Below are 26,970 nucleotides of genomic sequence, written 5' to 3' on the forward strand. Positions count from 1 at the left end.
TTCTGTCCCTACCCACAGAGACCCAAGACAGGTGAGCTGGGGGTGCTTGTTGGACTGTCAACAGTGAGCACCCGGGCCCAGGGCCCCACCCCAGACACCCGCTCAGCACCCATTTGGCCCCAAGAACACATCAACTGCAACCCCTATAAGATCTTGGCCCATGCATGGCTTCGTCTGGCCAGTGAGGCCCAGTGCTCCTGCCTCAGGCGCCCATGGAGGTTCCGAGGGCAGGGCTTACTCAGGAGAGATGCCAGAGAGGTGGGGGGGCATTTACTCTCATCCTTTTATAAACCGGCACTGCCCTGACCCTTTGGCAGGCATTCAAAGGACTGGCCTGTCCTACTGCCTGCCCAGGCCGTGAGGACAGATGGGCGGACAGACAGACAGCTGGCTCTTGCAGGGACTGCTTATCTGGCTCTGCCGGAGGGTGGGGCTGTCTGGGGAAAGCACCATTTCTCTTCTGTATCTTGGTATGAAATATCACCTTGACTGCCACACTTGGGGTTGCTGTTGTCCCTGAGAGTGGGAAGCTGATATTGATGTGCCCCCACTGGCCTTTCCTGGGCTCCTCCCGACGCTGCAAACTGGACGTGCCTCCACTGGCGGGGCCTGAGGGTGGTGTCCTGCAGCGGGTGTGTTAGGTCTTCCCAGAAAGAGAAAGGAGATGCCGTCTCTAAACTGGCTGCTCGTGGCTCAGGATGTGTGACTGGCGGCAGAGATGACGGCTGGCCGTCCGCGCCTGTCTTCCTTACTCCTTCCCGAGGTGTCGGACGTGTGGGAGACAGGGCGCAGGCTGCGGCTGGGGTGGGTAGTGTGCTGCGGCCAGCTGTCAGGATGAGTCTGTGTCACAGTGCCTCAGCCAGGCTCTGCCTGTCGGTGTCCCCAGGGAGCCCTGACGCCTTGTCACCTCCCTGCATGGAGCCCCTCCTCCTAAACTGAGGGAGCTGTGGCAGCCACACATGTGGAGGAGGAACATCCCAAAATGTCTTTCCAATCCCTTCCCGACACCTGATTCCCCTCTGGGACCCCCCACCCTTGGGTTTGGACACCTCCCGCCAAGGGATCTCGTCATTTACCCTGCAGCTGATGTGACAGTTCACCAGTTCTTTCTTTTGTCGTCTTTTGTCTCCTGTAACTTCCACCTGTTGGTCCCCAGGACTCCAGAAGGACAAGGCCTGGGTCTCAGTGCATGATCCCCAGGTGCTCAGCGTAGTGCTGGCACTCAGCAGACACTCAGCATATCTTAGTGGAAGGAAGGAAGGAAAGAATGAATGAATTAATTAATTAATTAATTAATCGTCTGCTTGAGCCCATCAGTGACACAAAACAGTGCAGTGGGTTTTACATTGGCTGTTGCTCAGGTATTAGAAGTCTCCTGTCCCCACTTGTCACTTTGCAGCTGACCCTTCCGAGACCAACAGCCACTCATGTGACGTGGTGTCAGCCTGCCTCCCCTCTGCATCCTCTCTGGTGCCTCACCCCATGGAGCGTGACTTCCAGTGTGCGGTGCAGGTGCAAGCGGGTGTGGATTCCCTGGCTGCAGCCCGTGGTGGCTCGGAGAGCAAGCCGACAGCCCTGCCCTGTGAAGTCCTGGATGTCTGGTCCCCCGCGCGTCTGGGGAGTGCTCCCTGCGCTGTCCCGCCTGCGCACCCGTCTGGCCTCCCACACAGCCTCTGCAGGTTGGCACAGCAGCGGCCGCCAGGCCCTGGGCTTCGGTGTGGCGCTCCGAGCCCTGCTCCCCGCCACATCCTGGCAGGGTCTCTCACAGTCTGTCATCCTCGTTTCATCTTGATTTATGATCAGACCTAATGAGTTTTTGGAGCAGCTGTCTCCCAGGGACGGGCGATCAATCTAGGAGATGGCTGTTGAACTCTGCTCTTCCTGCAGCCAGGGAGGAGGGGCCTGGGACAAACCGGTGGGGTTCCAGGGTGGGGCAGGTGGGCACTGGGGGTTAGGCCTCTGCCCCCTTTCAGCACCCCTTAAGGTCAGAGCCCCACCGGGTCCTCCTCTTCCCTTTTCTCTGTCTCTTGTCAGAATCCGGGCCGTAAGGTGGTCCCAGTTTCTTGTAGTCTGGCTGGTTTGGAGACCATGCTGCAACTCCTCCCGCCCTCTCCACCCCCAGGGGACACAGCCCAGCACCCACCTTCATGTCTGCATGGTAGGGGGATCCACAGAGCCCCTCCGCTTCCAGGTTAGCTGGGGCTCACCCCACCCCAGGCCCAGGCCGTCCTGGAACCACCGCTGTCCCTGGTATGAGAGTGCCCTTGCTCACCTGCAGGCCTCCCCCAACTGGAGTGTGAGCGCCCTGGGGGCAGGCTGGGCCTGGCACACAGCAGGGGGGTCCAGGGGCCGGTGAGCCACCTCCGCTTGCAGGTGAGGTGCTCAGGTTTGCCCTGCCTCAGGGCTGGTGGCATTTCCATGCTGCCAGTCTCCGCTTGTTGAGCCTTTGACAAAACAGGGTGCAAGGTGTGACTAACAGGAGGGCACGAGTGAGACTTGCTCCTGGGCCTGGGCCTCCAGATGCTTGTCGGGAGCTGCAACCCCACAAAGTGACCACTTTTCAACACTTTTGGAATCACCTCCCAAGAGCTTCTAGCATCTTCTTTTCACTCCTGGATGGCAACAAACATCCAGCCTGTGATAGTAGAATATTTAGATTTTGAAAACAGACCTATTGTTTTTTTGTTTTTTTCTCTTAAACTTTTCTTCCTACAGACCTATTGTTTTTGGACATGGGTTTAAGAGAATTAAGAGAACAAGACGGGTGACTGATGTAGGTAGTGGCATCATGAGGTGAAACTAATTATGGCTAGACAGTTGTGAGATAAATTTTTTATCACCACCACCATGGCTTTGTAGGCCATCCTGAAAGTTCTAGAAAATGTCTTACAATATCACTGGCATAAAATACAGCCTCCCAAGACAGCGGCTCTGGAGGACCCCACCGGCAGGTACACACTGGGGACGGGGGACGGGTGTGCACATACACGCACACGCTCTGTAAAGTCGGTGTCATTTCTTTGGAAACGTACCCCGTGTGTTCACATCAGGCAAGCCCCAGTCAGGCTGTCCAGGCAGCTTGCCGTGAAGCCAGCCAGCCGGTTCTAGCTGCCTTTCTTGGGAGATTTAAGGCTGGGGAGGTAGAGGAGCAGCGGAGCACTGGCACACAGAGATGGAGGTATTCATCCTCTTCCTCCTCCTCCTGCCTGCCAGACACCGGGCCTGAGGCCGAGTAACAGGCTAGAAAATTCTTCCACTTGTCTCCTTCTAAATTCATGCCAGCCTTGGCCAGGGCCAAGTGCCAGGTCACAAGGTGGCACCCCGAGGTGGCAGTGGCAGCCCAAGATGTAAATCTTGCCTTACAGCAGCTGCCCCCTTTGCCCTGACCCTGCCCTCCTTGTTGTGGCAGAACTGTCTGCTGCAGCCTCCTGAGTGACTAATCACCAGGCGGCCCGGGCCTAGCTGCCAGCTGCACCCCTGACCCTGCTCAGCCTGTTCTGTGATCTCCTGGCACACGGGACTCCACCTCCAGCCTGGCTAGTCTTTCCCAGGTGCCCCTCCTTCACCTCCTGCCCCGGCACACCCCTCCCACACCCACCTACAGAAATCTCTGCGACAAGCAGACTGCCCGGGGTCCTGGGCTGTCCCATGGGTGTCCTGTGCCCCCAACACCCAGAGGGTCCACCCAGAGGCTGTTCAAGACAGAGGGAGGAACTAGGTCGCCACTTCCCCTTGACTGACCAGGGCTGGGAAGATTTGCAGTGCCCCTGGAGCAGTGGGAGTCGCAGGGCTCTGGAGTGGCGGGGACTGGAGCAGGCTGTGAGAGTCAGAAACAAATCATCTTTGCTGGCAATTTTCACAGGCCTGTTTCTACGGTCCCTCCCCCCGCTGTCCGAGACAGTGTCAGGCAGTTCTGATTAAAGGTAATGGATGAAGACTCCATCCTACTCCCCAGTGACATCGTGGGAAGACATTGCCTGACTTCCTGTGGGTCCCAGCAAAACAACCCCTTCTATGAGTGGGGGAGTATGATGTGACCTGAAGGGGACAGTGGGGGTCCCCACTGGCCTCCCACCTGGGGAAGAGCCCCTCAGCCTCTGATGGGGCCCCAGACAGGAGTGGCTGAGCCACCTGCTGGCCTCTTCCGGCCCACTGCACCATCATGCCTGCCTGTGGGCTCACCAAGAAATGTCACATGTCCTCCTGGGCTTTACCTGAAGGATGGGGCACCGGCTAGAGGGGCTGTCCGATTGTTCTGAACAGAGACAGCAGGGATTAGACACAGGGACACTGGTGGTCTCTGTGTGTGTCAAGTAGTTAACAGTGACAGTTCTGAGTAGTCTGGATAGCAGACAGCAGAAGCCAGAGGGACACACAAAGCTCTGGGAGTACCATCCTCTCAGAGTGCTGGACGCTTGTCCGCTGGTGGCACATTTTCTTGAGCCCTGCCATGTGCGGCTCTGCTCAGCCTGTCACTGGACAGGTCATGCCCTGGAGCGCAGGCTGGCGGGCTGTCTGCCGGGAGAGGCGAAGCCAGCCTGGCCCCAGCAGCAAGAGAAGCCTGTTTGCTCTGAACAGATAGGGCCACAAGTCCCCTTCCACTTTCGCGGCAAGTCACCTATCCCTAGCTGTGCCACCAGGTCCAGAACAGAGCCATGTGTCATGCATCTCCAGCCATGTTGCCTGCAGCTCAGGACTCAGCAGTCCCCAGCATTGGTGCCACTTGTCCCCTGGAGTGACCACTGGTAACTTCCTGCCTGTTCTAGGCCCCTGAGCAGCCCCCTGTCTGCTCAGGGCTCTAGCATTCCTGCCTGTTTGCCTTTAGCTGTATCTAGTAGGTGCCTTGGCCCAGGGGGACCCCTTCTCCCAAATGCTCTGTGCCCACTGCCTCCACCCCGCAGAGCCCCAGACACACATCTCTTTAAACCAAGGAAGGAAGAATGAACAGGAGTCGTGACCCGGCCTGCTGCCTGCCAGGAAGCTGGCAGACCCCCGAAAGCCCCTGGCCAGGACTTGGCCACCTCCAAGAAGACAGAGCTGCTGCCACCTCTGCAGTGCAGGGCCACCCTGCATGGCCTGGCACAGCCCTGTCCCCATGTGCCCAGGCCGCCTGCTCAGGGGAAGGGGGGGAACAGGGCACAGAGAGGCCTTCCCAAGAGAAGCAGCCGCTGTTGGCCTGCCCCAGACGCGGCCTTCAGGCTGCATGAACGTGCAGTTGACGGTTCTTTCCTCCCCCTTGTTTTCCAGCCTTCGCCGTCATGATCGTGCTGGCGCTGGTCCGCATCGCGCACGGCCACGGGGAGGGGCACCCGCCCTTGGCCGACCTCTCTGGGGTCCGAAACCTGTTCGGGGTGTGCGTGTACTCCTTCATGTGCCAGCACTCACTGCCGTCCCTCATCACCCCTGTCTCCTCCAAGCGCCACCTCACGCGGCTGGTGTTCCTGGACTACGTGCTGATCCTGGCCTTCTACGGCCTCCTCTCCTTCACCGCCATCTTCTGCTTCCGCGGGGACAGCCTCATGGACATGTACACCCTCAACTTCGCGCGCTGCGACGTCGTGGGCCTGGCCGCCGTCCGCTTCTTCCTGGGCCTCTTCCCGGTCTTCACCATCAGCACCAACTTCCCCATCATCGCCGTGACCCTGCGCAACAACTGGAAGACGCTCTTCCACCGCGAGGGCGGCACCTACCCGTGGGTGGTGGACCGTGTCGTGTTTCCCACCATCACCCTCGTGCCCCCTGTGCTCGTGGCCTTCTGCACCCATGACCTGGAGTCCTTGGTGGGCATCACGGGGGCCTACGCGGGCACCGGCATCCAGTACGTCATCCCCGCCTTCCTGGTGTACCACTGCCGCAAGGACACCCAGCTGGCCTTCGGCTACGGGACCGTCAACAAGCACAGGTCCCCTTTCCGCCACACCTTCTGGGTGGGCTTCGTGCTGCTCTGGGCGTTCTCCTGCTTCATCTTCGTCACAGCCAACATCGTCCTCAGCGAGAGCAAGCTCTGACAGCGGGACGGTCTGGTGACGGCAGCCTCACTGCCCACAAAGCCAAGATTTAGTGGCCTCCCAGGACTTCTTGGGGCAGGTGAGGCCCTGGCTCTCAGAGGGGACTCTCCGCCCAACCCGGGGGTCTTCTCTGCTCCCCAGACTCTGGCCAGTGTGCATCTGGCCTCGCTCGCCGGGAGGTCTCCTCCCAGACCCTCCTGCCTGGGCGCACGCAGCTGCCCCCGCGGCCAGGACTCCTTAGCGGAATCACCCCGTTTTACAACACACTCCACCCCACCGCCAGAGGCAGGCCCCTCCCCATGAGGTGGGAGATGCAGTGCTGGCACTGCCACCATTTGTACCAGCCCCACGTCCCTTCCTGCTCCCTCCGCAGCCCCCTCCTCTGTCCTTGTCTGGAAAGTCTCTGCTAGCAGCTGCTGCCTCTTTGGAGGCAAGTCCCAGGCGCTAAGCATCCTAACCGGCCTGCCTGTGATGGGCAGGGCCACCCTTCCCGCCAGGCCTGGGAGTCACTAAGTGCCGCTCCTAGGAGAGGGCCTGGCTAGCAGTGATGACAAAAGCAGGAAGTGCTAATTGGGACCAGGGCTCAACCGGAGCTGTGAGGGCCCTTGCTGTGGGCGCCAGCTCCAGAGCCACAGGCCAGAGGGAGCTCCCCTTCCACGGGAACACAGCAGCCTGTGAGCTGCGTTTAAAGCCCAGAGCCTGTGTCCCCGAAAGGGACCCGCTGCCCCACTGGAGCCCTCTGGTCTCTCTCAGCGTACGGGGCCGCTAGAGGGAAGCCACCCCCACCCAGCACCCTCAGTGGCTTGGGAAGGCCGTGGGCACGAGGCAGTGGGAGGGCCCAGGGCCCCCCCATGCAGACGGTCTAGCTGCTCCCACTCCAGTGGCTCCCTTAGGAGCCGGGTGTGGGTGCTCAGTGTTCATGCTCTTCATGTCCTGTGGGTGACATGGGGTTGGATGGGGCACCCACCACCATTCCCCAGCCACCTTCCCCTCACGCTCATACACACACCTGGGACCAGCCTCTTCAGAAGCACAGGTGACTCAAATGAACTCTGCATTTTCAATGTGCCTTCTCCTGCTTCAGGACCTGGGGTCCTTCCTGACCCTGCCTCGCTTGCCCCCAGCCCCGGGCCCACCCGTCCTGGAGCCGGGAGCTGCCTCTCCGGGGTGGGGTCTCAGGGCCCTGCCCCTCCCTCTCGATTGCAGTGCCTTGCTTACCCTCCTAGGGAACCTCCCTGCGACCCTCCCCTGCATCTCACTGTCTTCGGGCCTGGGACAGAGCAATGATGCCGGATCTGCTGGGGACCCAGGTGGTCTCGGGGTCGGGGGACATGTGGAATTTGCAGGGAACATGGGGGGACCCGCAGGCAGCCCGCCCTCCACCTCTGCCCTGGCAGTCGGAGCCTGAGAGCCCCTGAATGGTGCAATTGGCCGATGACTTTCTCACTGTCGTCATGCCTCGGCAGTTCTCACAGCTTGTCCCCACATATTATTTTCCATCACAGGAAAAGCAAATGCCCCTCCCCCATCTGCCATTGTAGCTTCTTCCCAGGAAGCCCTGCAGGGTGGGCAGAGCAGGGGCGCCACAGTGGCAAGACTGGGCCATGCCTGGAGCTGCCCAGCTGTTTGCTGAAAACTCAAAACATCTGTAGTTACCGTTTGCCGATTACGTTCCCTCTTGCTTAAGGACAAAGCAAATTAAATCATCCCGCCGCCCCAGGCTCCAAACCAAATTTTGGACTCTTATTTATTAGCATCATAAAGCCCAGGTTGATTTATGTGACTATCTGGAGCCACACAGTGATGGAGTCTATGGCTGTGTCCCCCCTTCCCAGCCGGTGCAGCCCAGTCCTGGAGGGAATTGGCCCAAGGTGACCACGCCATAGACGCCAGGCTGGGCCTTCAGCACTGCCACCATCTCGCTGCTCTGCTTCTGGTTCCTCTGCTGCCGGTCCTGCCACATGTCAGATGGGGTCACTTTGGAGTGCCACAGACAGCTGGGGGGCCTGGGGCCAGGAATAGGGGTCCCCAACAGTGAGACATTCCCAGGTGATGCTGGCTCTGCACAGGCATCAAGCACACTTAACTGCAACTGGTTTTATGTCTGTGGCGAGGTGGGCAAGGCAGGTCGTGGTTTCCACTTAGCAGATGGGTCAGTGGTGGGGAGGGCAGAAGAGGTTGCCAACCTGCCTTGTACAAGTGTCGCTGTGGAGGGGACCTTCACTCACAGCTCCACCCCACGTCATGCCCCTGGGCTGCCCCACATGTCCCCGAGAGCAGGCCAGGCCCAGGTGGGCGTGCGCGCCCCACCTCCCTCCTGTGAAGCACCACCTGGGCGCCAGAGCCTGGTGCCGGCAGCTCCTGGCTGTGCCTCACCTGGGGCCGGAGTGGTGGCCTCTGGTTATAGATGGAGCAGATGGCGGGTGACAGGCTGAGAGGCACTGCTGTGGGTGGAGGGTGCACAGTGGGCACTGTGCCGGGCCCCCAGCCACACAGCTGTTCCCACCACAGGGGGGCTGGGGCCAAAGCCAGAGCAGTGGGGCGCCGTGCCCCACCTCCTGGGAAACCAGCCCAGAGGGGCAGTGGCTGGCAGTGCTGGGCCCTGGGGAAGCGGAAGGCTGAGGCTTCACTTGTCCAGGAGGCAGATTCTCGAGCAAGGCCGACTCGTGGTAAGGGCCACTGAAAAACTGGCTCCAGAGACCAAGATCCAGGGCACAGCAGAGGGTTTGGGGTCCCTTCCCCCTGGGGCCCGTGGCATCCATTGCAGACTGCAGGAGTAGCGTCTGCTGAGGGCCGGTATGTGCTGGGCACAGCACTGAGCACTTTCCAAGTGGACAAGCAGCCAGACCTGCTGCTTGCAGGCAGTGCACCTCTGTGACTCTGCCCGCTCATTTGTAAAGTTGGTGACAGTAGCTGTGTCACTGACTGGTGGTGGGAATTAAAGTACTGAGCTTAGTGCCCAGCACAAAAGTGCTCAATAAAGCTATTCTTTACTGACGCCTGTCTATCTTGTCACTTGCCTGCAATGACTGCACTTCTAGCTGAGGACCCCTGACTCATCTAGGACTCCAGACTCCTACTTGGTTTCACAGCCTTCTAATGATTTGAGTGTCATCTTGTAGCCACAGCCTGCTACAATTCAGCCATAGGAAATTGACCTGAATTCAGAGTCTAGAGGGTTTGGGGATTTTGTCCCCTTTCAAAGACAGGACATGCCAGGCTAGAGGGTCCTGGCCATGGATATCGGCTCACCCTTTTGTAAGCACTTCCTCCCTCCCCCACACACCTGGCTCCCTGAGGAAAGCTGGCATGGACCGTGAGCTGCTCAGCTAGACATGAGGCAGAACAGCTAGGGCAATGGCAGGAAGGCCCTGGTTAGACCAGTGACAAGAGCCTGTCTCCCTGCATCTCACGAAAAGAAGAAAAGCAGTATGTGGGGTCAGGTGCCTCATCAGCAGGCCCTCGCTGTGGTGAGCTCACATCCAGGGCCTCCCCTCCCTCCCCTCTGCCCTGCCAGGCTTTCTGCCCTCCCCTCGGTGGCCCTGGCGCAGGAGGCAGGGAAGCCAGGCCAAGCTCAAACTGAACTCACAGGAGCATCCTTCCTGCTCCCTGTCCCCCAGGGCCCAACCCCACCCCTGCTGAATATATCCTAGAGAACTTCTCCCCCACGCCCCGCCCGGGGAGCCAGCAGCAGGCTCAGGTCCACATTTGCCTCTTAATTATCTTTCCGGTTCTTGCTTATTAATGATCTTGGGCAGCAAGCGGAGCAGCCTGGACCTCAAGCTCCTCCCAGGGTCACCTGCTGCAGCCCTGAAGCCAGAGCTGGAGGCAGACACAACTCAGTGAGGGGGGAGTCAGGTCCCAGGGCTGGTGGCCAGCAGTTGGCACTCTGACCGCCCCTGGCTGCAACCAAGGTCAAGCTCCCTGCTGGAGTGCCCACCTCCACTCTCCCTGCCCACCTGTTGTTGAACCCCCCCTCCCCCATCCTGGACCTGGATCCAGCCCACGACAATCCACAGGGCCACAGAATATGAAACAATTGTCACAGACCAGGCCACCCACTCTCGGGGTGGTCACTCTCCAGCCAAGAATGGAGGGGTACCCACCTTGCTACTTCAGCTGCCCTCAACCCTAAAGCCAAATAAAAAAGGTTCAGTTCTCATGGCCCCAACCCAAGCAGCAGGGTCTTCAGAGACTAAAGAGGGAAGCCGGCAAGGAGCAGTGGGGAAGGGCACCGGGCAGAGACACCTAGCACGGCCCCCCTTCCTCTCTGCTGCACGTGCCTAAGAGCCACGCTGCCTGCACCGGACAGGCCTTTACATCCTCAGCAGTTATTAAAGATAGGATTCTACTCTAACAGAATCCATACAGCTCACTGTTGGGGAATGAATAGATGAATGAAGGCTTGCTTGCTTCAGAGGGTCATTGTGGGGGATAAACGTAATTGAAGATGTGAAAACATTGTAAATTGTAAGCAAAAGCCATCTTTTTAGGTGGTCCAAGCCAATGATGTGTGACAGAGAAAGGAGGTAGCACTAGGAGCCCCAGAGGGAGGACGCGGGACAGAGGCGGCAGGGAGATTCTCCCACCAAAGGAGTCCTGGCACCCGGGAGGCTGAGCCAGGCCTGACCCCGCAGTCCCCTGTGCCAGGCCTCCTGGGCCCCGAGAGCAGTCCTAAGCCTCGCACTTCAGCAACGGAGACAATGCAGCCAGCAGGGCACGGGCCAGCCAGGCGGGCTCCCACAACAGACCTTCCTCTGCCTTTCCCACCATGACACCGAGGCTCCCTGGCAAGGCAGGACAGCCACAGCCCCTCGCACGACCCTCGCTTTTCAAGGAGACTGAGCGACAAACTCCACCAACCATCAGTGCCCCCGAGCACACTTGTCACATCCAGCAGCAGGGTGGGTGGGAGCTGGCACTGAACACCAAGTGGCCTCTGCCACCCCCTCAGCCTCACCTCCTCCCCATGTCCCTCTCGGAGGGAGCTGTCCACCTGCCCTAGGCAGACACCCCACCTGGGAGCCCAGGACACTCCCAGGATGTTCCCACTGCCTGGGGGCTGTGCTGTGCCCCCTCCAGGATGCAGAATGAGACAGCCCGGACCAGTGGGTTGTAAAAGGTTGGTTTAATGTCCCAGTGCTCCGATGAGAAGAAACTCCAGCCAGGTGGAGCAAGGATCCAGCCTCCATGCCCCCCCACCAAGATCACACAGCCGTGACTAGGAACTGGCAACACCAGGGCAGGGAGACCCTCACGGGTCTGACCCATGCTGTTCCCTGGGACTCCACGCTGGGTGGGTAGGACTTTGCATGGTAAGGGGACGCCAGAGCCCAGCCAAAACCAGGGCCTGAGTCTGCTGAGGTCCCTGACCTGACCATGGAAGACATCATCTGTCACTGGAGTCCCATGGGCAGGATTTCATCCTGGTAGAAGCCAGAGAACCCAGCGGACCAGGAACCAGAGTGGCCAACACCTCACACTTCTGACTCCAAGCTAGAGATCCGCCTCCAGGTGCAGGGTCCCAGGAAGCCTTGCGTCCCACAGGCTACCCTGCTGACCTCGGCCAGTCCCCCACTGTCCCTGTAGCTTGTGCTCAGCCCCAGAGTCCTGCCCCTGTGACCGGCAGGCCCCCAGCCCCCAGTGAGCCAGGGGCTGTGGCTGGCACAGGGTGGGAGGTGAGGGCAGACAGCCCCCCAGCAAAACGGCAGGTGGGCATGGGCGTGCAGGCAGACGTGCCGCTGGTGCTGCCAGGCGGGGACGCTCGCCGGCGCGCCCTCCAGGCAAGCCTCCCGGTAGGACGGCAGCCGCATGGACTGCGCCTGCGCGAAGCGTCTGCAGGCCCGGCGGCCGTCGGGGCGGGCGCAGGCGGGGCCCGGGCACCCGGCGGGCAGCGAGCTGGGCTGGGTGAAGGCCTCCGCCACTGAGCTGGGCAGGGAAGCGTGGCGCGGGCGCGAGCCCCGGGCCCAGGCCGCGCGCAGCAGGGCCTCCCGCCGGGCTAGCTGCTCGGGCCCGAGCAGTGGCAGGTCCTCCGGCTCCGGGGGCTCCGGGAAGAGCGGGAGGAAGGGGCGCCCCGATCGGTCGGCTCGAGGGAAGGAGCTGTAGTGACAGCACGCGGGGGACAGAGGACGCTCTAGCAGCGCGCGCCGCTCCGAGGCAGAGAGATGCCGCCCGCAGTGCCTGGTCCGCACTGGCCACCGCGCCTCCCAAACGGGCCGGCGCGACACCCGGGGATTGTCTGGCAGGGGCGACCCGGCTGTCGGGGGCCGGCCCGGGGGCTTTGGGGCTCTGCGCACGAGCGCGGCGCGACCCGCGCCTGGCGGCCCGCAGTCTCTGGGACTCGGCTCGGGGGGCGGGCCGGGGCTCGACGGGCGCGGGCCAGGGCGGGGCTGCGGGGCCGGGCAGTTGGGCGGTGGGGGCGCACGGAGGCCACCGCCCCAATTCTCGATGGTGCGCGTGGCGCGGTCCAGGGAGCTGCTCACGCCCGCCGTGGTCACCATGTCGCGCGCCGCCTGCAGCATCTTGAGCACGCTAGCCTGGGCCGAGCTGGCTGTGAGGTCGGGGCTGGGCGGCTGCGGGGGGCTGGCCAGGCTCTGCACCCCGTTGAAGCAGCTGTAGATGCCCTGGAAGGTAGGGAAGAGACAGTCCGTAAGGGGCGCCCTCCTTGTAGGGACCGGCAGCGACTGTCCCCGCCCCTCCCGAGGCATCAGCCTTTTCCTAAGTCCCAGGAAGCAACTCTTTGTGAAGGGTCTCCCCTGTGCCAGGGCGCTGTGCTGCTTCACCCAAGAATGAGTTGTCTGAGCTCCCGGGGGCAGCTCAGTCTCCAGACCACTCCAGCTAGCGCCTGGCACAGCGGGGGTTCGACTCGGGCACGCCTGTGGCAGGAGGGCTCTGCTCCTCGTGTGCTCTGCCATGCTGGCCACGCCACCTCTTGGGACCGGGCTTTACCTCTGTAAATGGGCTGTGGCCAGCTCTGACTTATCCAGGTTGGTGGCCCTAAAGCTGTGGCCCTGGGGCGGGGCGGGGGGCAGAGGCAGGCACCCACCCTGCTAAAAGCCAGCAGGAAGTCCAGCTGGGACGTGCTGGACACCGAGTGCCGCAGCTTCCAGTAGACAAGGTGCTCCCAGGCGAAGACCAGGAGTGCCAGCCCCATGGCCACCAGCAGCATGTAGAAGACACCGGCCATGTTGTCGATGTCCAGCTTGCTGCTCATGACCTCGTTCTTCTCCGTCTGGCAGATCCCCGAGAGCCACACCGTCTCCAGCTTCTGTGTCTCTCCTGGGGGGGCATTTCTGGCTCAGGAAATCCCCCTAAATGGGCCCCCCAAAGCTCACCTTGCGGTGAGCAGCAAAGAGGGATCTGGGGCCATGGTGTCTCCCCTTCTTCCCCAGGTAGACAGCACAGGGACCAAGCCCAGCAGGGCAGGAAGGGGGGGTGGGGTCAGTGAGCAGCAGAAGGAAAGCAGAGTGGGCATCCTTGGGTCCTCCACCTGCCCACCTCCAGTAAAGGGCACCCAGGTGCCCAGTAAAGGCTTGTTGACTGGGTAGATTTTAGCATTCACTCATTCACTCGTCACCATATACTTATTAACCATCTACACGCCAAGCATGGAGCCGGGCACACACAGACCAAAGGCCTAGGTGACCACAGCACCCTCACCGTGATCACTCCCATCATTATACGGTATTGAGAAATCTGAACATTTTTTATCTAATAAGGACAGAGCTCCTCTAAACTCAAAGCTCTCTGGACTTGAGGGTGGGCTGGGCTGGACCACTCACATGTGTGGGACTAAGCAGGGCCTTGGCACTACCCCACATAATCTCAGGATTACCATCCTGAGATGGTCCAGGGGGACCATCCTGGGCAAAGGAGGGGCTCATCTGGGAGAGACCGTGGGGGAGGGCAGGTCTTGGGGAAAAGAAAGGGGTTCAGCCACTGCCAGCCCTCCTGTGGCTGAGGGACTGCCCAGCTCTAGCTCCTGCTCCCTCCCTGCAAACCCATCTCTTCCCCAGGTCTCTGTCCAGTTGCTCCTAATACCCACCCCGGCCAGCTGCCCCTCTCACCCCCCAGAGACCTCTCCCTGCCCACAGGCCTGGGACTCAGAACGGTGGGTGACATGCTGAGCACCATGGGCTCCGTGGCCCACCCTGGACCCACACCAGCCCCCAGCAGCGGCAGCACCCACCGTCCCCCAGGAACTGCAGGAGTGCCAGGTCTATGGCCCGCTTCCAGTGGGAGTCCTTCTGCATGGCGATGCCGTAGCCAGTGGTGGCAAAGACCTTGCCAGACCCAATGGTGACCAGCTTGCAGCCCTCGTCCTTGCCCGCCATGTAGTTGAGGACAGCAGCGTCGTAGATGAAGGCGTCCAGCTTCCTGGGGACAGGCTGAGCCCTCAGGGCCAGGGACCATGTGGGGAGGGAGGGGCCTGAGAGGGGTCTGAGCCACATGAGCCTGGAGGGCACCAACCCGGAGGGGTGGGGGAGGAGTTCTGGATGCAGTGAGGACCCCTCTCACCCTCCTCCTCACAGAGGCCAGGGGACCTGCCCCCAGAAGACACACCCTCTCCGCCCAGCCCTCCACGCCCCTAAGAGCCAGAGAAGGTGACAATGACTGCCTGAGGCCAAAGCTGAACTTTGCTCAAGGCCACAGCCATATCTGGGTCACATGGTGGGCTTCCATCTTTGCTTCAAACTCCGTCTGCCCCAAGACCACCACACCCCACCCCCAGGAGTCCTGCAGGATGGCCCACTCCCACTGTCCCCACGTGGGGTCTCTCAGGAAGGGACAGAGCTAAGGCTGGTCACTGGGGAGACACGTGGATGGGCAGTCAGGGGTGGGTGCAGGGGGACCCACCCCATCTTGAGGCTGGTGAGCGCGTCCTCCACGGAGCGCTGGTTGAACTTGACCATGTGGCTGTGCATGTCGCGGTAGTTGCTGCGGATGTTCCGCTCCGTGCTGCCGTTGGGCACTGTGCCGAAGCGGAAGGGTGGGTACTGGTCCTGGGGCCGCTGAAACTGCAGGCGGAGCGCAACAGCCAGTCGTGACCCTTCCCCCAGCCCTCCAGGCCCAGAGCCCGACCCCACCGGAGCCCAGCCCCGGGGCGTGGACTCGCACATCACAGCTGCAGGGGCTTAAGAGTGGCCAGGCCACGCCTGTGTTTTCCAAACGGAGGACCTGAGCCATCTCCTGCCCAGGCCCCGACCCTCCCCCATCCCACAGCTTCTTCCTGCTCCGGGCTCCAGCTCCCATCCCCCAGCCTTTGGCTGTCCTGGGTCTGTCCCCCACCAAGGCCTGCCCCCACCCTCAGTGCCCCCCACCCTCCACCAGCAGTGGCCCCAGAACCTTCTTGTCACTGAGGCCCGACACAGTGTCGATGTACTGCTCCTGGATCATGAAGGCGGCCAGGTTCGCCGTGTAGCTGGCGAGGAAGATGACGGCGAAGAAGGCCCAGACCAGGACCATGATCTTGCTGGTGGTGCCCCGGGGGTTCTCGATGGGCACCGAGTTGTTGAAGACCAGCGCCCACAGCAGCCACACGGACTTGCCGATGGTGAAGGACGGGCCCCCGGGCTCTGGGGGCAGAGGGTGGATGCTGGGGCCCCTCTTGCCAGCCACGAAAGGGCTCAGGTCTCAGCCTACCCGATCCACCGCTGCTGCCCTGCCTGGTTGGGGACCCCCTCCTTGGCCATCCCCACCTCAAGCCAAGCCAGCTGCCCCGTGTGCATCTGTCATCTGATCGGGCCCAGCACGAGCTGTCCGAAGGCCGGGGACCTCCCACAGGCATTCTCTGAAGGAGCCTTTGGCCCTGAGCCCAGTCCTCGGGGATGCCCGGCCTGCCACTCCTCCCGGGCCCGGCGACAGCTTACTCTTGCCTCTGGTGAGATTCTGGTTGTAGCTGACGGGGCTGAAGTACTCGAACATGAAGACGGTGATGGCCACCACGGTGAGGCACATGACGAACATCATCACCCACACGGCGGGGCTGTAGGGCTCTGGGGACAGAGGGAGGCGGCTCAGGGGCCTCAGCTTGCACCCCCATCACCACCACCTGCACAGAAGCACTGCGTGGGGACAGGCAGGTACACACGGGCAGAGCACCCCGCCAGCTCGTGGGCTCTGCAGACCGAGGGCACCTCTGCCTCTCAGGGCAGCCGATCCCCAGGAGACACCCCCAGTGTCGGGGTCCCCAGCACTCCTGGCCTCACCCTGGCACAGGTGCACATCACCCCACCTTAAGACACTTCCCTTTGACTTCACGTCCCCTGCCTGGCCCAGCAGCCATGATCTGGCCGTTCTGTCTAGACTCAGAGCCTCTGAGGCCAAGTCTCACTTCTCATCTGACACAGAGCTGAGGCCCAGGGAACTGGAAACCGCCCCGAGGTCTCAGACAAAATCGTTTCCGTCTCCTGGCATAAGAAGTCGTTCTTGCCATGAGTCCCTTAGCTTTGATGGCCATCCTGTGAAGTGGAGGTTATTTTCTTCCCCGTGGCTGAGTAGCCTGCTCAGAGAGGTTCAGCAACCTGTCCAAGGCCACACAGCAGGAAGGGGCAGAGTGGGGATTCTCACTGTGTCTAGCCTGCCTCGCCTGTCCTTGCAGTTCTCTCGACCTTCTCACACTGCAAGTCCCACCTGACCCCCGCCTGGGCGCTCTGAGGTCTCGAGGACGATGGCTGTGTCCCCAGCACCTGGCATGGGGCCCAACCGAGGAGGGTGCACAGTAAGAAACCAGTGCCTCGTCTACACTGTCAGTTCCCTGACTCCCCGTGGAGCTTCTCCGTTTGTCCACTGTCCCGGCCCGTGGCACGTCCTGAGGCCAGCCTGCCCTCCTGGTTTTCCTGGCCCTCGCAACCGTACCCCGATCTGTCCTGCCTCCCAACCACCCTCGCCCACACCCGGGCTCAGGACGGAACCCCAACATCACTTCTTCCTTCTCCGTTCAGCTCTCGCGGGACACCCAAGGCTGCTGCGCTCGGCCGCTGAGGGCCCCAGGGCCCCTTCTCCACCAGGTTCCACGCCCACCCCGGAGCCATCCCTGCCCCCCCGAGCCTCACCCAGGAAGGCCGAGGGGGACACGGTGCCGTTGCTGCGCGCCACCATGACGCTGATGCCCGTCTCCACAAAGGGCACGGAGAAGTCCACGATCTCGGAGCGCTCCTCGTTGATGGTGAGGGAGCCGATGGCCATGTCCGCCCGCTTGTAGTACACCTGGGGGCCGCGGGGCCACGCGGGGGTGAAGAAGGGGCTCCCGGGGGCTCAGACGCTCTCCCCAGGCACCCCTCCAGCACCCATGGGCTGGGTCCGTTGTCCTCACCCGGGGTCCTCAGAGCTCACCGGTCGGTATTGATCACGCTGGGGTCCTCGCTGGTGACAGCCCTATCTCCCCCTCTAAGGGGCATCTGAGAGGTTTATGGGGCGTGGGCAACGGGCTCGGTGGCCAGGGAAGGACCTACCTCCCCGATCATGCCGTTCCACACGCCGCGCACCCTCTTGCCATGCTTGCCGTTGGTCACCAGGTACAGGTCGTAGGAGAACTTGACCACCTTGGCCAGCTTCTTGAGGATGTCGATGCAGAAGCCCTTACAGCAAAGCTTGGTGTAGGGGGCCACGTCACTGCTGCAGCCGCCGCCACCACCACCAGGAGTCAGAGCATGTCTCGGCCCAGCCCAGCGCAGCCCCGCCCGCCAGCTCCCCCCAGCCTGGCGCGGGGACCCCGCACACCCGCCCACCACACGGCGGCGCACAGCCCACACCAGGCCTCCCCTCGGACCTGAAGGTGTGGTTGCTCTGCCTGCGACAGGGCACGGTGTTGGGCACGCAGCCGCCGGTGCCAGGGTCGGGGCTCTCCACAATGACAAACGGCCGCTCTTCCAGCGTGGCCACCGTCAGGTGCCGGCTGTCCACCACAGGCTGCAGGGAGGCGCTGTAGCGAGGCCACACGGGGTACTTCATGTGCAGGACACCGTGCTCCCAGCGCCCCACCTGCGGACGGTGATCGGCCTCAGACTGCGACCTCCAGCCCTGCTTCCCCCACCCTCTGGGTGGGGCCTGCCAGGGTCGAGAATCCACTTGTCTCACCGAGGAGACGCTGGGGGCAGGGCGGAGTAAGGTCTGGAGGAGGAGCACTTGGAGGAGAGCCAGAGCAGGGACTGAGCACCGGCCAGAGGGGCAGGCTCCCTGGGGCCCTGCGCACTGCTGCCGACCCACAGCATGTTCCTAAAGCCCAGGCCTGACCGTGTCGCCCCAGGCTGGTTCCCCCAACCTTGACAGAGAGTCCTTAGCTGAGCCCTTCGCACTCAGATCCAACATCCCCCATCACCCCACCCTACTTCCTCAGTCTCCATACCCCCAAAACACACCCCCACACTTAAAAATGCCCCAAACCCTCCTGTCCTTCTGTCTACACTAGGAGGCATCCCTTCTGGTGGGCTCCTACTCAACCCTCCACAGCCCAGCTCAAATGTCCCATCTTCCATGACACATTACCCAGTTTCTTCCTTTGAAGACAGAACTAAGTCCTGTCCCCATCTCTAGTCCCATAATGTTTTGCACACCTCTCTACTCAAGCACTGATCTTTCCATATCTTATCTGTTTACATGGGGGATCCTCCTACGGGGGCAGGGCCATGTGATAAGAGTGTTTGGTGAGTTCTGCAGTGGCAAGAAGCTGGGGTCTTACAGGGGCCCAGAGCAAGGCCACCTCACCCACCCTGGGGCACCTGGAAGGCTTCCCAGCGGAGGAGATGTTTCAGCTGAGACCTGGAAGATGAGGGCTTGGATAACAGACAGAAGGGACACTCTGCTCAGCTGTGGGCACAAGAGGGGCTGGGGACAAAATGGGAGGAAACTGAGGGCCCCTGGGCTCACCCCCTTCTCACCATCTCCCAGAGGCGGTGCCGGTTGAGGGCGATCACAACCATGGTGGGCTGGAACAGGTACCCACCAGGGCTGAAGGAGAAGTCTCGGCCCTCCCAGGTGACATTCAGTAGGTGCCTGCCAGGGGAGAGAGAAGCCAGGGTGTCCCCATACCCCTGCCTGTGGGTACGGGGACCAGGCAGCACTGCACACTTATTGTTCAAAGTGCTTCCTACGCTGGCCCCAGATCCTCGCACGCCCTGACGCCCGCTGGTTTTTCAGACAAGGACACTAAGGCCCGGAGAGGTGAGGTGACTCGGCCCGAGGCACACAGCTAGGGAGAGGTCCAGCGGGGTGGGACCAACTCACGGCCACCAGGTGCCCGGAAGCGCCCCGCCTCCCGCCCCCACGCTCTGGGCGGGCGCCCACCTGTAGAAGGCCTCCCGGGCAGGGCTGACGGGCCCGGGATGGCCGCGGCAGTCCGCAGCCGCGGCGGGCAGGGCGCCGTGCTGCCGCCGGTAGCCGTGGGCGCCCAGGGCCAGGATGGCCACGCCGTCGCGGACCTTCTGGCGCAGGCTGAGGCGCCAGCTCTCGGTGACGACGCTGATGAGGCCCACGGGAAAGGCGGCGGGGGGCGAGTCGGTGCTGCCCAGCGCCAGGTTGGGCACCAGCCACACGTGGCCGGGCCCCACCAGGCCGGCCTGCGCCGCCTCGGCGAAGAGCACCTCGGCCTCCTCGCGCGAGCAGTAGGCCAGGAACACGGGCGCGTCGAGCTGGCGCAGCAGGCGCTGGGTGCGCGCGCGCGGCCCGCCGGGGCCCAGCTCCAGCGTGAGCACGTCCAGCAGCCGCCAGCTCAGGTGGCTGGCGTCGGCCGCGGCGCGCACGCCGTCCAGGAAGAGCGTGTGGCCCGGGTGCAGGCTGGTGATGACGGCGAACGCGCTCCAGTCGTACTCCTCCAGCACCTTGAACAGCACCTGCAGCTGCTGCTCCAGGGACACGCCCAGCTGCAGGAAGGCGGAGCCCGGCTCCTGGGGGCGGGGCGGGCGGGGCGGGGCCTGAGCCGGGGGCGTGGCGCCCCGAGCCCCGCCTCGCGCCCCTCCCCCACCGCCTGGCCCCCACCCCCTCCCCCCCCCCCCCCCCCCCCAGGAGCCCCTGCCCGGACGAGGTCCTGGGCCCCACTGCCCAGCGATGCCCAGCAGCATCACCTGGGGGCCGTCAAAAACACTGGAGCCCGGCCTGCTCCCGACCACGCGGGTCCGCAGCCCCGCAGCATCCGCACCTGCAGGCGCTGGCTAGGAATGCAAGTTCCCGGCCCGCACCCTCTCACGACCCTCTGGGCCGCACTCTCCTGGGATCTGAATTCTTTTTTTTTTATTTTTAATTTTTCCTCCCCCCCCCCATCGCTATCAATGAACGGGGGTCTGTATTCTAACAAGCTCGTCAGGCGACTCTTGAGCCCGCTGGCTGGAGAAGCGCTGCCCCAGACCACCTGAATCAGAATTTCGCGGGTGGGATGCCCGGCGCCTGTATTTTTTTAAAGCCCCGCGGCCGGAGAGCTAAAGCCGGCCCGCGATCTCTGGGAAACACCTTCCTCCCCGCAGCCCCGAGGGCGGGGAAGCTGCTCGTCTCCACCCTCTGCCACCACAAAGCCCACGGCTCTGCCAGCTGGCACCGGGGCTGGCGCAGGGCCCTCCTAACTGGTGGTCTCCGTGCTGCCACCGTTCCAGTCTTTTAAAAAAGCAAATCAGGGAAAACTTGAGGCCAAGCAACCCAGTTTCCTGAACAACAACAACAAAAATAATTGCAAGCAAAAGAGAGTGAGAATGAGGAGCCAGAGGTGGAGAGGGACTTAGAAGCCACAGCAAGCCGTCCCAGTGTGGACCTACTTTGGCTCCAGCTCCAAGCAAACAGACTTAAAAATAAACAGTTATGACAGTTCCGAGACAATGGGGAAATGTGAACACTGGCTGGATATTTGATGATGTTAAGGAATTTTTATTATTTTTCAGACTTGATCATGTATGTTGGTTTTACTTTTTTAAGCCCTTACCTGCCAGAGATACAAACTGAAATATTTGTGGCCAGAATAACAGGATATCTGGGCTTTGCTTCAAATTAACACACAAGAGGGGGAGTGGGTGGGGTGAGGATGGGGTGGGTAGGCCAGGGCGTGTAGGGGAGATGGGGGGGGCAGTTCATTACACTCTTCTCTGTGTGCTTGAAATTCTCCATAACAAAAATTAATAAAACAAAGTCAAATCAGATCAGAGTCAACACCTGCCTCAGGGGCCCACATAGGGTAAGTAAAGCCCAAATGTCTCCCCACGTGGTGGGAACCCCACCTCCTCCTCTCTGTTCCTCAAAATCGCTGGGCTCCTTCCCACCCGGGGCCTGGAACCACCCCCACTCCCCCTGAGCCTCCAGGTCTCCCCGAAGACAGCAGTTCTCAAGAGACCGTCTCCCCAGCGCCCTATCCAAACAGGGACCCGTGAGACTCCCTTGTGGCATCCTGCATTTTTCCTTCAGAACACTTGCCCCAGTTTGTAACCACAGAGGAATGCGTGCTTAGGTTGTCCTCCCCCAGGGACTGCAAGCTCTGTGAGGGCAGGGCCGTCTCTGCCTCCCTCATACCCTGGACAGTGAGCTGCCCCACAGTGCCCACCCTACAGATGAACTGCCACTGCCCAGAGGGCATGGCACCGGCTCCCGTGCCCAGCCGGCCCTCTGGGACTAGAGCCTGACCCAGGAGGGAAGCAGAGAGGAGGCAGGCCGGGGGCCTGACCCCCGCAGCCAGAGGGGGGTTGCCATCTGCCCACTCCTCATCCAGACACAAATTCAAAAGCAGCCCAGAAAGTTTCTCTTCTAGGGAACATAGGAACTCTAGTCCCACAGCCATCTCCCCCTCACCCATGTCATGCCCTCTGCCCCCACCAGATCCCCAGGACCTAAGCCTTCTATCCCTCAGCCCCAGCCTGGCTCCAGGCCCAAGGGACAAGGGGACATGAGTTTGGACAGGCACCTTGGGGCTGAGGACCAGAGCGGAGCCCCCGCTGATGCTGAGGATGGGCACGTGGGTCTGGGAGGAGATGAAGTCCAGGATCTGAGCCACTGCCTCGGTGTCCACGTTGTCCTCAAAGACGATGCCATGGACGCGGGCGGCCCCCAGCAGGCTGCAGATCTGGGTGAGGAGGCTGCTGGGGTTGGTGTTGTTGACCCCCACGGTGAGCGGCTGGATCTCCAGGGGCAGGTCCAGGAAGCTCTGGGGGGTGAGGCGGGCACGGGCCTGGGCCTGCGGCAGCCCCGAGCTGCCAAACACCACAGCCACCGTCACGGCCTGCGTGCCCTGCCCAGGGCCCGGCCCTGCCCAGGCGCCGAGCAGCGAGGTGAGCAGGAGGGCCGGCCCCAGGGCCCCACCCATGTCCACCGGAGGGTCCTGCGGAGAGACCAGGTCATGCACAGGGAGGGAGACAGGGGCTTGGAGAGAGGCAGACAGACAGACAGACAGACAGGAGGTGAAGGCAGAGTCAGAGGGACACACATCCAGAGATGAAAGGGAGTAGGGGAAAACCTCCCTCCCCGAAGAGAGGCAGAGAGAGAGGGAGAGAGACACAGACAGACAGACAGAGAGACAGAGGTTAGCTGAGCCTCCCAAGTGCATCCCAGAGGGGCACGACAGAGGCCCATTACCGTCCACACCACTGCTAGGCAGCACGCACGGCTGGCAGCCCAGGCCCTCTGGAACCCTGCCACCTGGGTTCTGCCCTAGGAAGGGACACTGGAAATGCTAGTCTGGGGTTCAATGCATGGATTTGAGTCAGACAGACCTGAGTGCAAGTCCCAGTTCTGCCACTTACTAGCTGTGTGGTCTTAGGGAAGTCACTTAGCCTCTCTGAGCCACATTTTCCTGCCTGGCCCAATCATGGCACCTGTCTCACAGCAGTGTGAGGGCTATGATGGGGTAACAGGCTATCAGCTGGTATTAGTAACCTTATCCTATAGGTGACAGCCCCTCGGCCAGGTGCAGGAAGGCAGCTCTGTGTCACCTCCGTGCCCCACCCCAGTCCTCTCTGCAGCCTAAACTGGACCTTCCATCTGTCTGTCACCAGGGCCCACGAGACTGGTCAGTGTGTCCTGCTTGCCACAGAGCCAGCCCTGAGGGCTGTCCTCTGTGTGGCCCTGCCTGGCACAGAGCCCCCTCCTCCTGGGCACTGGATGTCACTGCAACCCCTCCTTCCGTGGCCTCAGCTCGGAGCAGCTTTTCCACAGCAGGGGAGTGACAGCGGTGACTTGTTCAGGGCTCAGGGGCACCTGAAACCCCGAGGTATCTTACACACAAGCAGCTTCTCCAGGCCCTCACGGGTGTGCGGAATCTTCTCAATCCAACCCCAGGGCCTGATGTGTATCCTTGCTACACGTCATTGCTTTGGATCGAGGCCAAGAGCCAAGGCAGTGAGGGGAGCGTGAGTCCTGAGCGGTGCCCACTGGGGGGAGGTAGCTCTCCCTCCCAGCCGGCCACCGCATTGCCACCTCCTCCACCCTCGTCACATCACATCCCTAACAAGACTTCTGAGCGGGGGAGAACCAAAGGGTGAACAGGGTGGGCCGGCCACTCCAATCCCCCGCCCAACGGGATCTGCACATCTTTGCTAGGGAAATGCAGACAAAAACCAAGCAGCTGCCAATGCTCAGTAACCTTAAAGGCAGATGCCCTTTAGGGCTGGGGCCCAAAACAATGGCTGGGCAGGCTTGAGCTTTCTTAAGGGGCCTTTCTTTTGCCTGCCACCAAATTTCTCTCTTCCTTTCACCTAAAGTCTAATTTTTTTCTTTTTCTTTGTTTTTTTTTTTTTTGAGAGAGAGTCTCACTCTGTCACCCGGGCTGGAGCGCAGAGTGACACAATCATAGCTCACCACAACCTCTAACGCCTGGGCTCAAGCCATCCTCCTGCCTCAGCCTCCCAAATAGCTGGGACCACAGGCACACACTGCCATGCCCAGCTAATTTTTTAAACTTTTTGTAGAGACAGGGTCTTGCTATGTTGCCCAGACTGGTATTGAACTCCTGGCTTCAAGTGATCCTCCTACCTCAGCCTCCCAAAGTGCTGAGATTATAGGCACGAGCCACCATGCCTGGCCCCAAAGTCTAATTTTTTTTTTTGAGACAGAGTCTCACTTTTGTTGCCCTGGCTAGAGTGAGTGCTGTGGCGTCAGCCTAGCTCACAGCAACCTCAAACTCCTGGGCTCAAGCCATCCTCCTGCCTCAGCCTCCCAAGTAGCTGGGACTATAGGCATGTGCCACCATGCCCGGCTAATTTTTTGTATATTTATTTTTAGTTGGTCAATTAATTTCTTTCTATTTTTAGTAGAGACGGGGTCTCGCTCAGGATGGTTTCGAACTCCCAACCTCGAGCAATCCGCCCGCCTCGGCCTCCCAGAGTGCTAGGATTACAGACGTGAGCCACCGCGCCCGGCCTAAAGTCTAATTTTTTTTTTTCTTTTTTCTTTTTCTTTTTATTTTTTTTAGATAGAAGCTGGAGTGTGATAAAGTCTAATTTTTTATGATGCATATGCACATAGGTTTTCCTGGCTCTCTAGTTCTCTCTAAGGAGAGCAGACATGCAGGAGGCCACCAGGGAACATTCAGGAAATCTCTTCCTCTTCTTCCAGGGTTGCACTAAAAGGATCCCTCCAAGGGAGACCACCAGACAGATTTTAGATCAGAAATGTAACCTGGCACGAGCATGCTGAACACCTTCTCTGTACTAGGCACTGCATGGTGCAATGTCCTTCTGGGCAAGACGTGGTCCCTACCCTCTAGGTACGAGTCTAGTCTGCAGAATAAGCACCACTACAATCACCTCCGACCTCTTTTCCCTACACTTATTTCTCTTCCCACCAATATCGGACCCTCTCTACTCCCCATGAGCTCCCAGCCTCCCCCAGCAAGATCTTTTCTTAGCCAAGGATCTAGAGCTCATTCACATGAAGATATAGGGACTGATAATAGCTTAACGTGTTATAATTCCCAAGAGATACAGTTTAACAGCAGCCAGAGCCTTAAGCTAAAGTGCCAGGTGGTACCATTTCAGGCTGAGCAGGCCGGAGCTTGGGCAGGGGACAGAACACTGTATTCACGTGCGCTACTACGGGCCCCAGCACACTGACATAGAACTGACAGTTCAGAGACATGTTTGGGTCTGGAATGAGGTCTTAAGCAATGCCATGCCATACCTCGCCCCAGCTACTACCGATTGGGGATGTCAAGTCGCAACCGAAAAGGGCACTGCCCCTACCTTTGCAAGGCTCTGTGTGTTCCTCTCTGCCCACACCTCCAGGCCCTAGAGGTCCCCCGCCCTTTGGGATGCCCCAAACCTCCTGCCCCCTCTGCCTCCCAGCAACCAGCTCTGTATCTGCACTGACCAACACAGGAGCCACCAGTCACGCTGAACAATGGAGTACTGGAAATGTCTCTCACCCAAACTGAGGTCTGCTGTCGGTGTAAAATACACACTGGATATTGGTGACAGTATGAAAAAAAAGAATGTAAAAGATCTCATTAATAGTTTATGTTGATCACATGTTGAAATAACATTTTAGATATATCGAGTTAAACAAAATGTGCTATTAAAATTAATTTCACTTTTTTTTAACGTGGCTGCTAGAAAATTTAAAATTACACTTGTGGCTCCCATGTTATTTCTTTGGGACAGTGTGACTCTGGATAAAGAGCCCAGGCCGTCCCCCAATGCCGAGGGGGCCCTGCCCCCACAGACTCTTCCCGCTAGGGAGGTGTCCTCCTGGGTGGGGGGTGGGGAGGCGGAAAAGCTGAGGCAGGTTATGCCTTCAGCCAAGGGGCCTGAAGTGTGGGGGGGTTCACAGGAGGAAGGGCTGGAATCAGGCAAGTCTCTGAGCCCCAAATAGCAATGCGGGACCCAAGGAGCCTCATCCAGCCACCCCACAAAGGCAGGAGGGACAGACTCCACCCTGCCCTGACCCACCTCCCTTCTCGCCTCCCCCTGGCCTCCCACCTCCCCACTCCCATCCACCCCCCCCCTGCCTGCCCCACCTTTCCTCTGGTCATTGCACCCCTCCTCAAATGGGACAGCTGCTCCCTAGTGCCCACGGATGAAGTCCAGACACCTCAGTCCCACGGACAGGGGCCCATACACCCTTCCCCTCTGTGGACCCCACAACCCTGCCAGTCTGATGGCCAAACTGCCCCACTCCGCCCTATCCTCCAGCCCTTGATCCTGCTGTACCCCAGGCTGGAATGTCCTCTTTGAGACAAGTCTACTGTCCTTCAGGGACCAACCTAAATACCTCTGCCCGAGGGCACCTACCTTGAGCCATCAGGCTCTGACCCAGCTGGGCCCGCTGCCTCCTTCCCACTCCCCTCACCTCCTCTCCTGGGCTGGGAGCTCAGTGCCGGGTCCCTGCAGCGGCCACCTCCATTCTGCCCTGTGGCAGGCATCTGCCCTAGAAGTGCCCCTTCCCCACACTGCACTGTGGGTTAACTGGGGGCACATGGGTCTCAGAGACTTCTGAGCACCCACTCAGGGTCTCCATCCTTCTACAAACAGCGGTTAAATTAATATTTCACAAACACTGGGATCCCCAAAATGTCCGGGACAGGATGGCCATGGTCAGTCCTCCGGGACACTCAGCATCACCTTGAAGGGCTGGGGACAGCCACGTGCTTAGGGCCCTTCTCTTCCCCACCCTGCTCCCCACATCTCAGGCAGGCTCCCCAACACAGATGTGCACACACCCGAGGTGCTGACGGCTCTCCGGCTCCCAGACTAGGAGCCCTGGTCCCAGGAGCCGGCCCCACGCACCAGCGGCCCCTCTGGACCCACTGTCCTTTGAGGGAGCGGCCCGCCTTTGCCGTCGGGTTTCCCTCCTCCCTCTGCCCAGCCAAAGCCCGACCCCAGGCGCCAGGGGAGGACTGCCCTTCTGCCTTGCTCCCACTGGTGGGGGCAGCGAGTCCTCGCTCCCCCAAGCCTAACGGCCCCGGCTCCCCGCTGATCCCGCCCGGGCCCCCCGGGGGCGCCCCGCCCCCTCCCCTCGGCAGGAATCTCTTACACTTGGGCTGTGAAGTTCGGGGTATTTT

The 26,970-nt window shown here is 60.8% G+C and overlaps 2 protein-coding genes across 3 annotated transcripts in view; one reads left to right on the forward strand and one right to left on the reverse strand.

Moving 5' to 3' along the window:
- The window catches only part of SLC38A12 (solute carrier family 38 member 12), a 57,652-nt gene extending 48,647 nt beyond the window's left edge, over nt 1-9,005 (forward strand). For both annotated transcript variants that reach the window (XM_012778746.2, XM_075994732.1), the window contains exon 10: nt 5,248-9,005. In XM_012778746.2, coding sequence (XP_012634200.2) covers nt 5,248-6,008 — 761 coding nt within the window. In that variant the 3' untranslated portion in view covers nt 6,009-9,005. The remainder of the gene's footprint in view (nt 1-5,247) is intronic.
- A 2,121-nt stretch (nt 9,006-11,126) lies between these two features.
- On the reverse strand, nt 11,127-25,838 carry GRIN2C (glutamate ionotropic receptor NMDA type subunit 2C). The gene is made up of 12 exons (XM_012778747.3): nt 21,883-25,838; nt 19,293-19,891; nt 18,887-19,001; nt 17,779-17,990; nt 17,462-17,624; nt 17,063-17,216; nt 15,878-16,003; nt 15,354-15,583; nt 14,865-15,025; nt 14,197-14,384; nt 13,054-13,286; nt 11,127-12,631 (listed from the first exon to the last, which is right to left on the reverse strand). Exons 1-12 carry the CDS (start codon nt 22,519-22,521, stop codon nt 11,486-11,488), a joined length of 3,966 nt encoding a protein of 1,321 aa, XP_012634201.2. The 5' UTR covers nt 22,522-25,838; the 3' UTR covers nt 11,127-11,485.
- Nucleotides 25,839-26,970: the final 1,132 nt, after the last annotated feature.

This window comes from Microcebus murinus, chromosome 18 (assembly GCF_040939455.1).
Source record: "Microcebus murinus isolate Inina chromosome 18, M.murinus_Inina_mat1.0, whole genome shotgun sequence".
In the NCBI taxonomy this organism is placed as follows: Eukaryota; Metazoa; Chordata; class Mammalia; order Primates; family Cheirogaleidae; genus Microcebus; species Microcebus murinus.

Coding starts and splice junctions, on each gene's coding strand:
- GRIN2C (XM_012778747.3), bottom strand. CDS start 22,521: ATGCACTTGGGAGGCTCAGCTAACCTCTGTCTCTCTGTCTGTCTGTCT. Junction 17,991..18,886: donor GGCACCGCCTCTGGGAGATG/GTGAGAAGGGGG, acceptor CACCGTCCGCAG/GTGGGGCGCTGGGAGCACGG. Junction 14,385..14,864: donor CTCACCAGCCTCAAGATGGG/GTGGGTCCCCCT, acceptor GCCTGTCCCCAG/GAAGCTGGACGCCTTCATCT.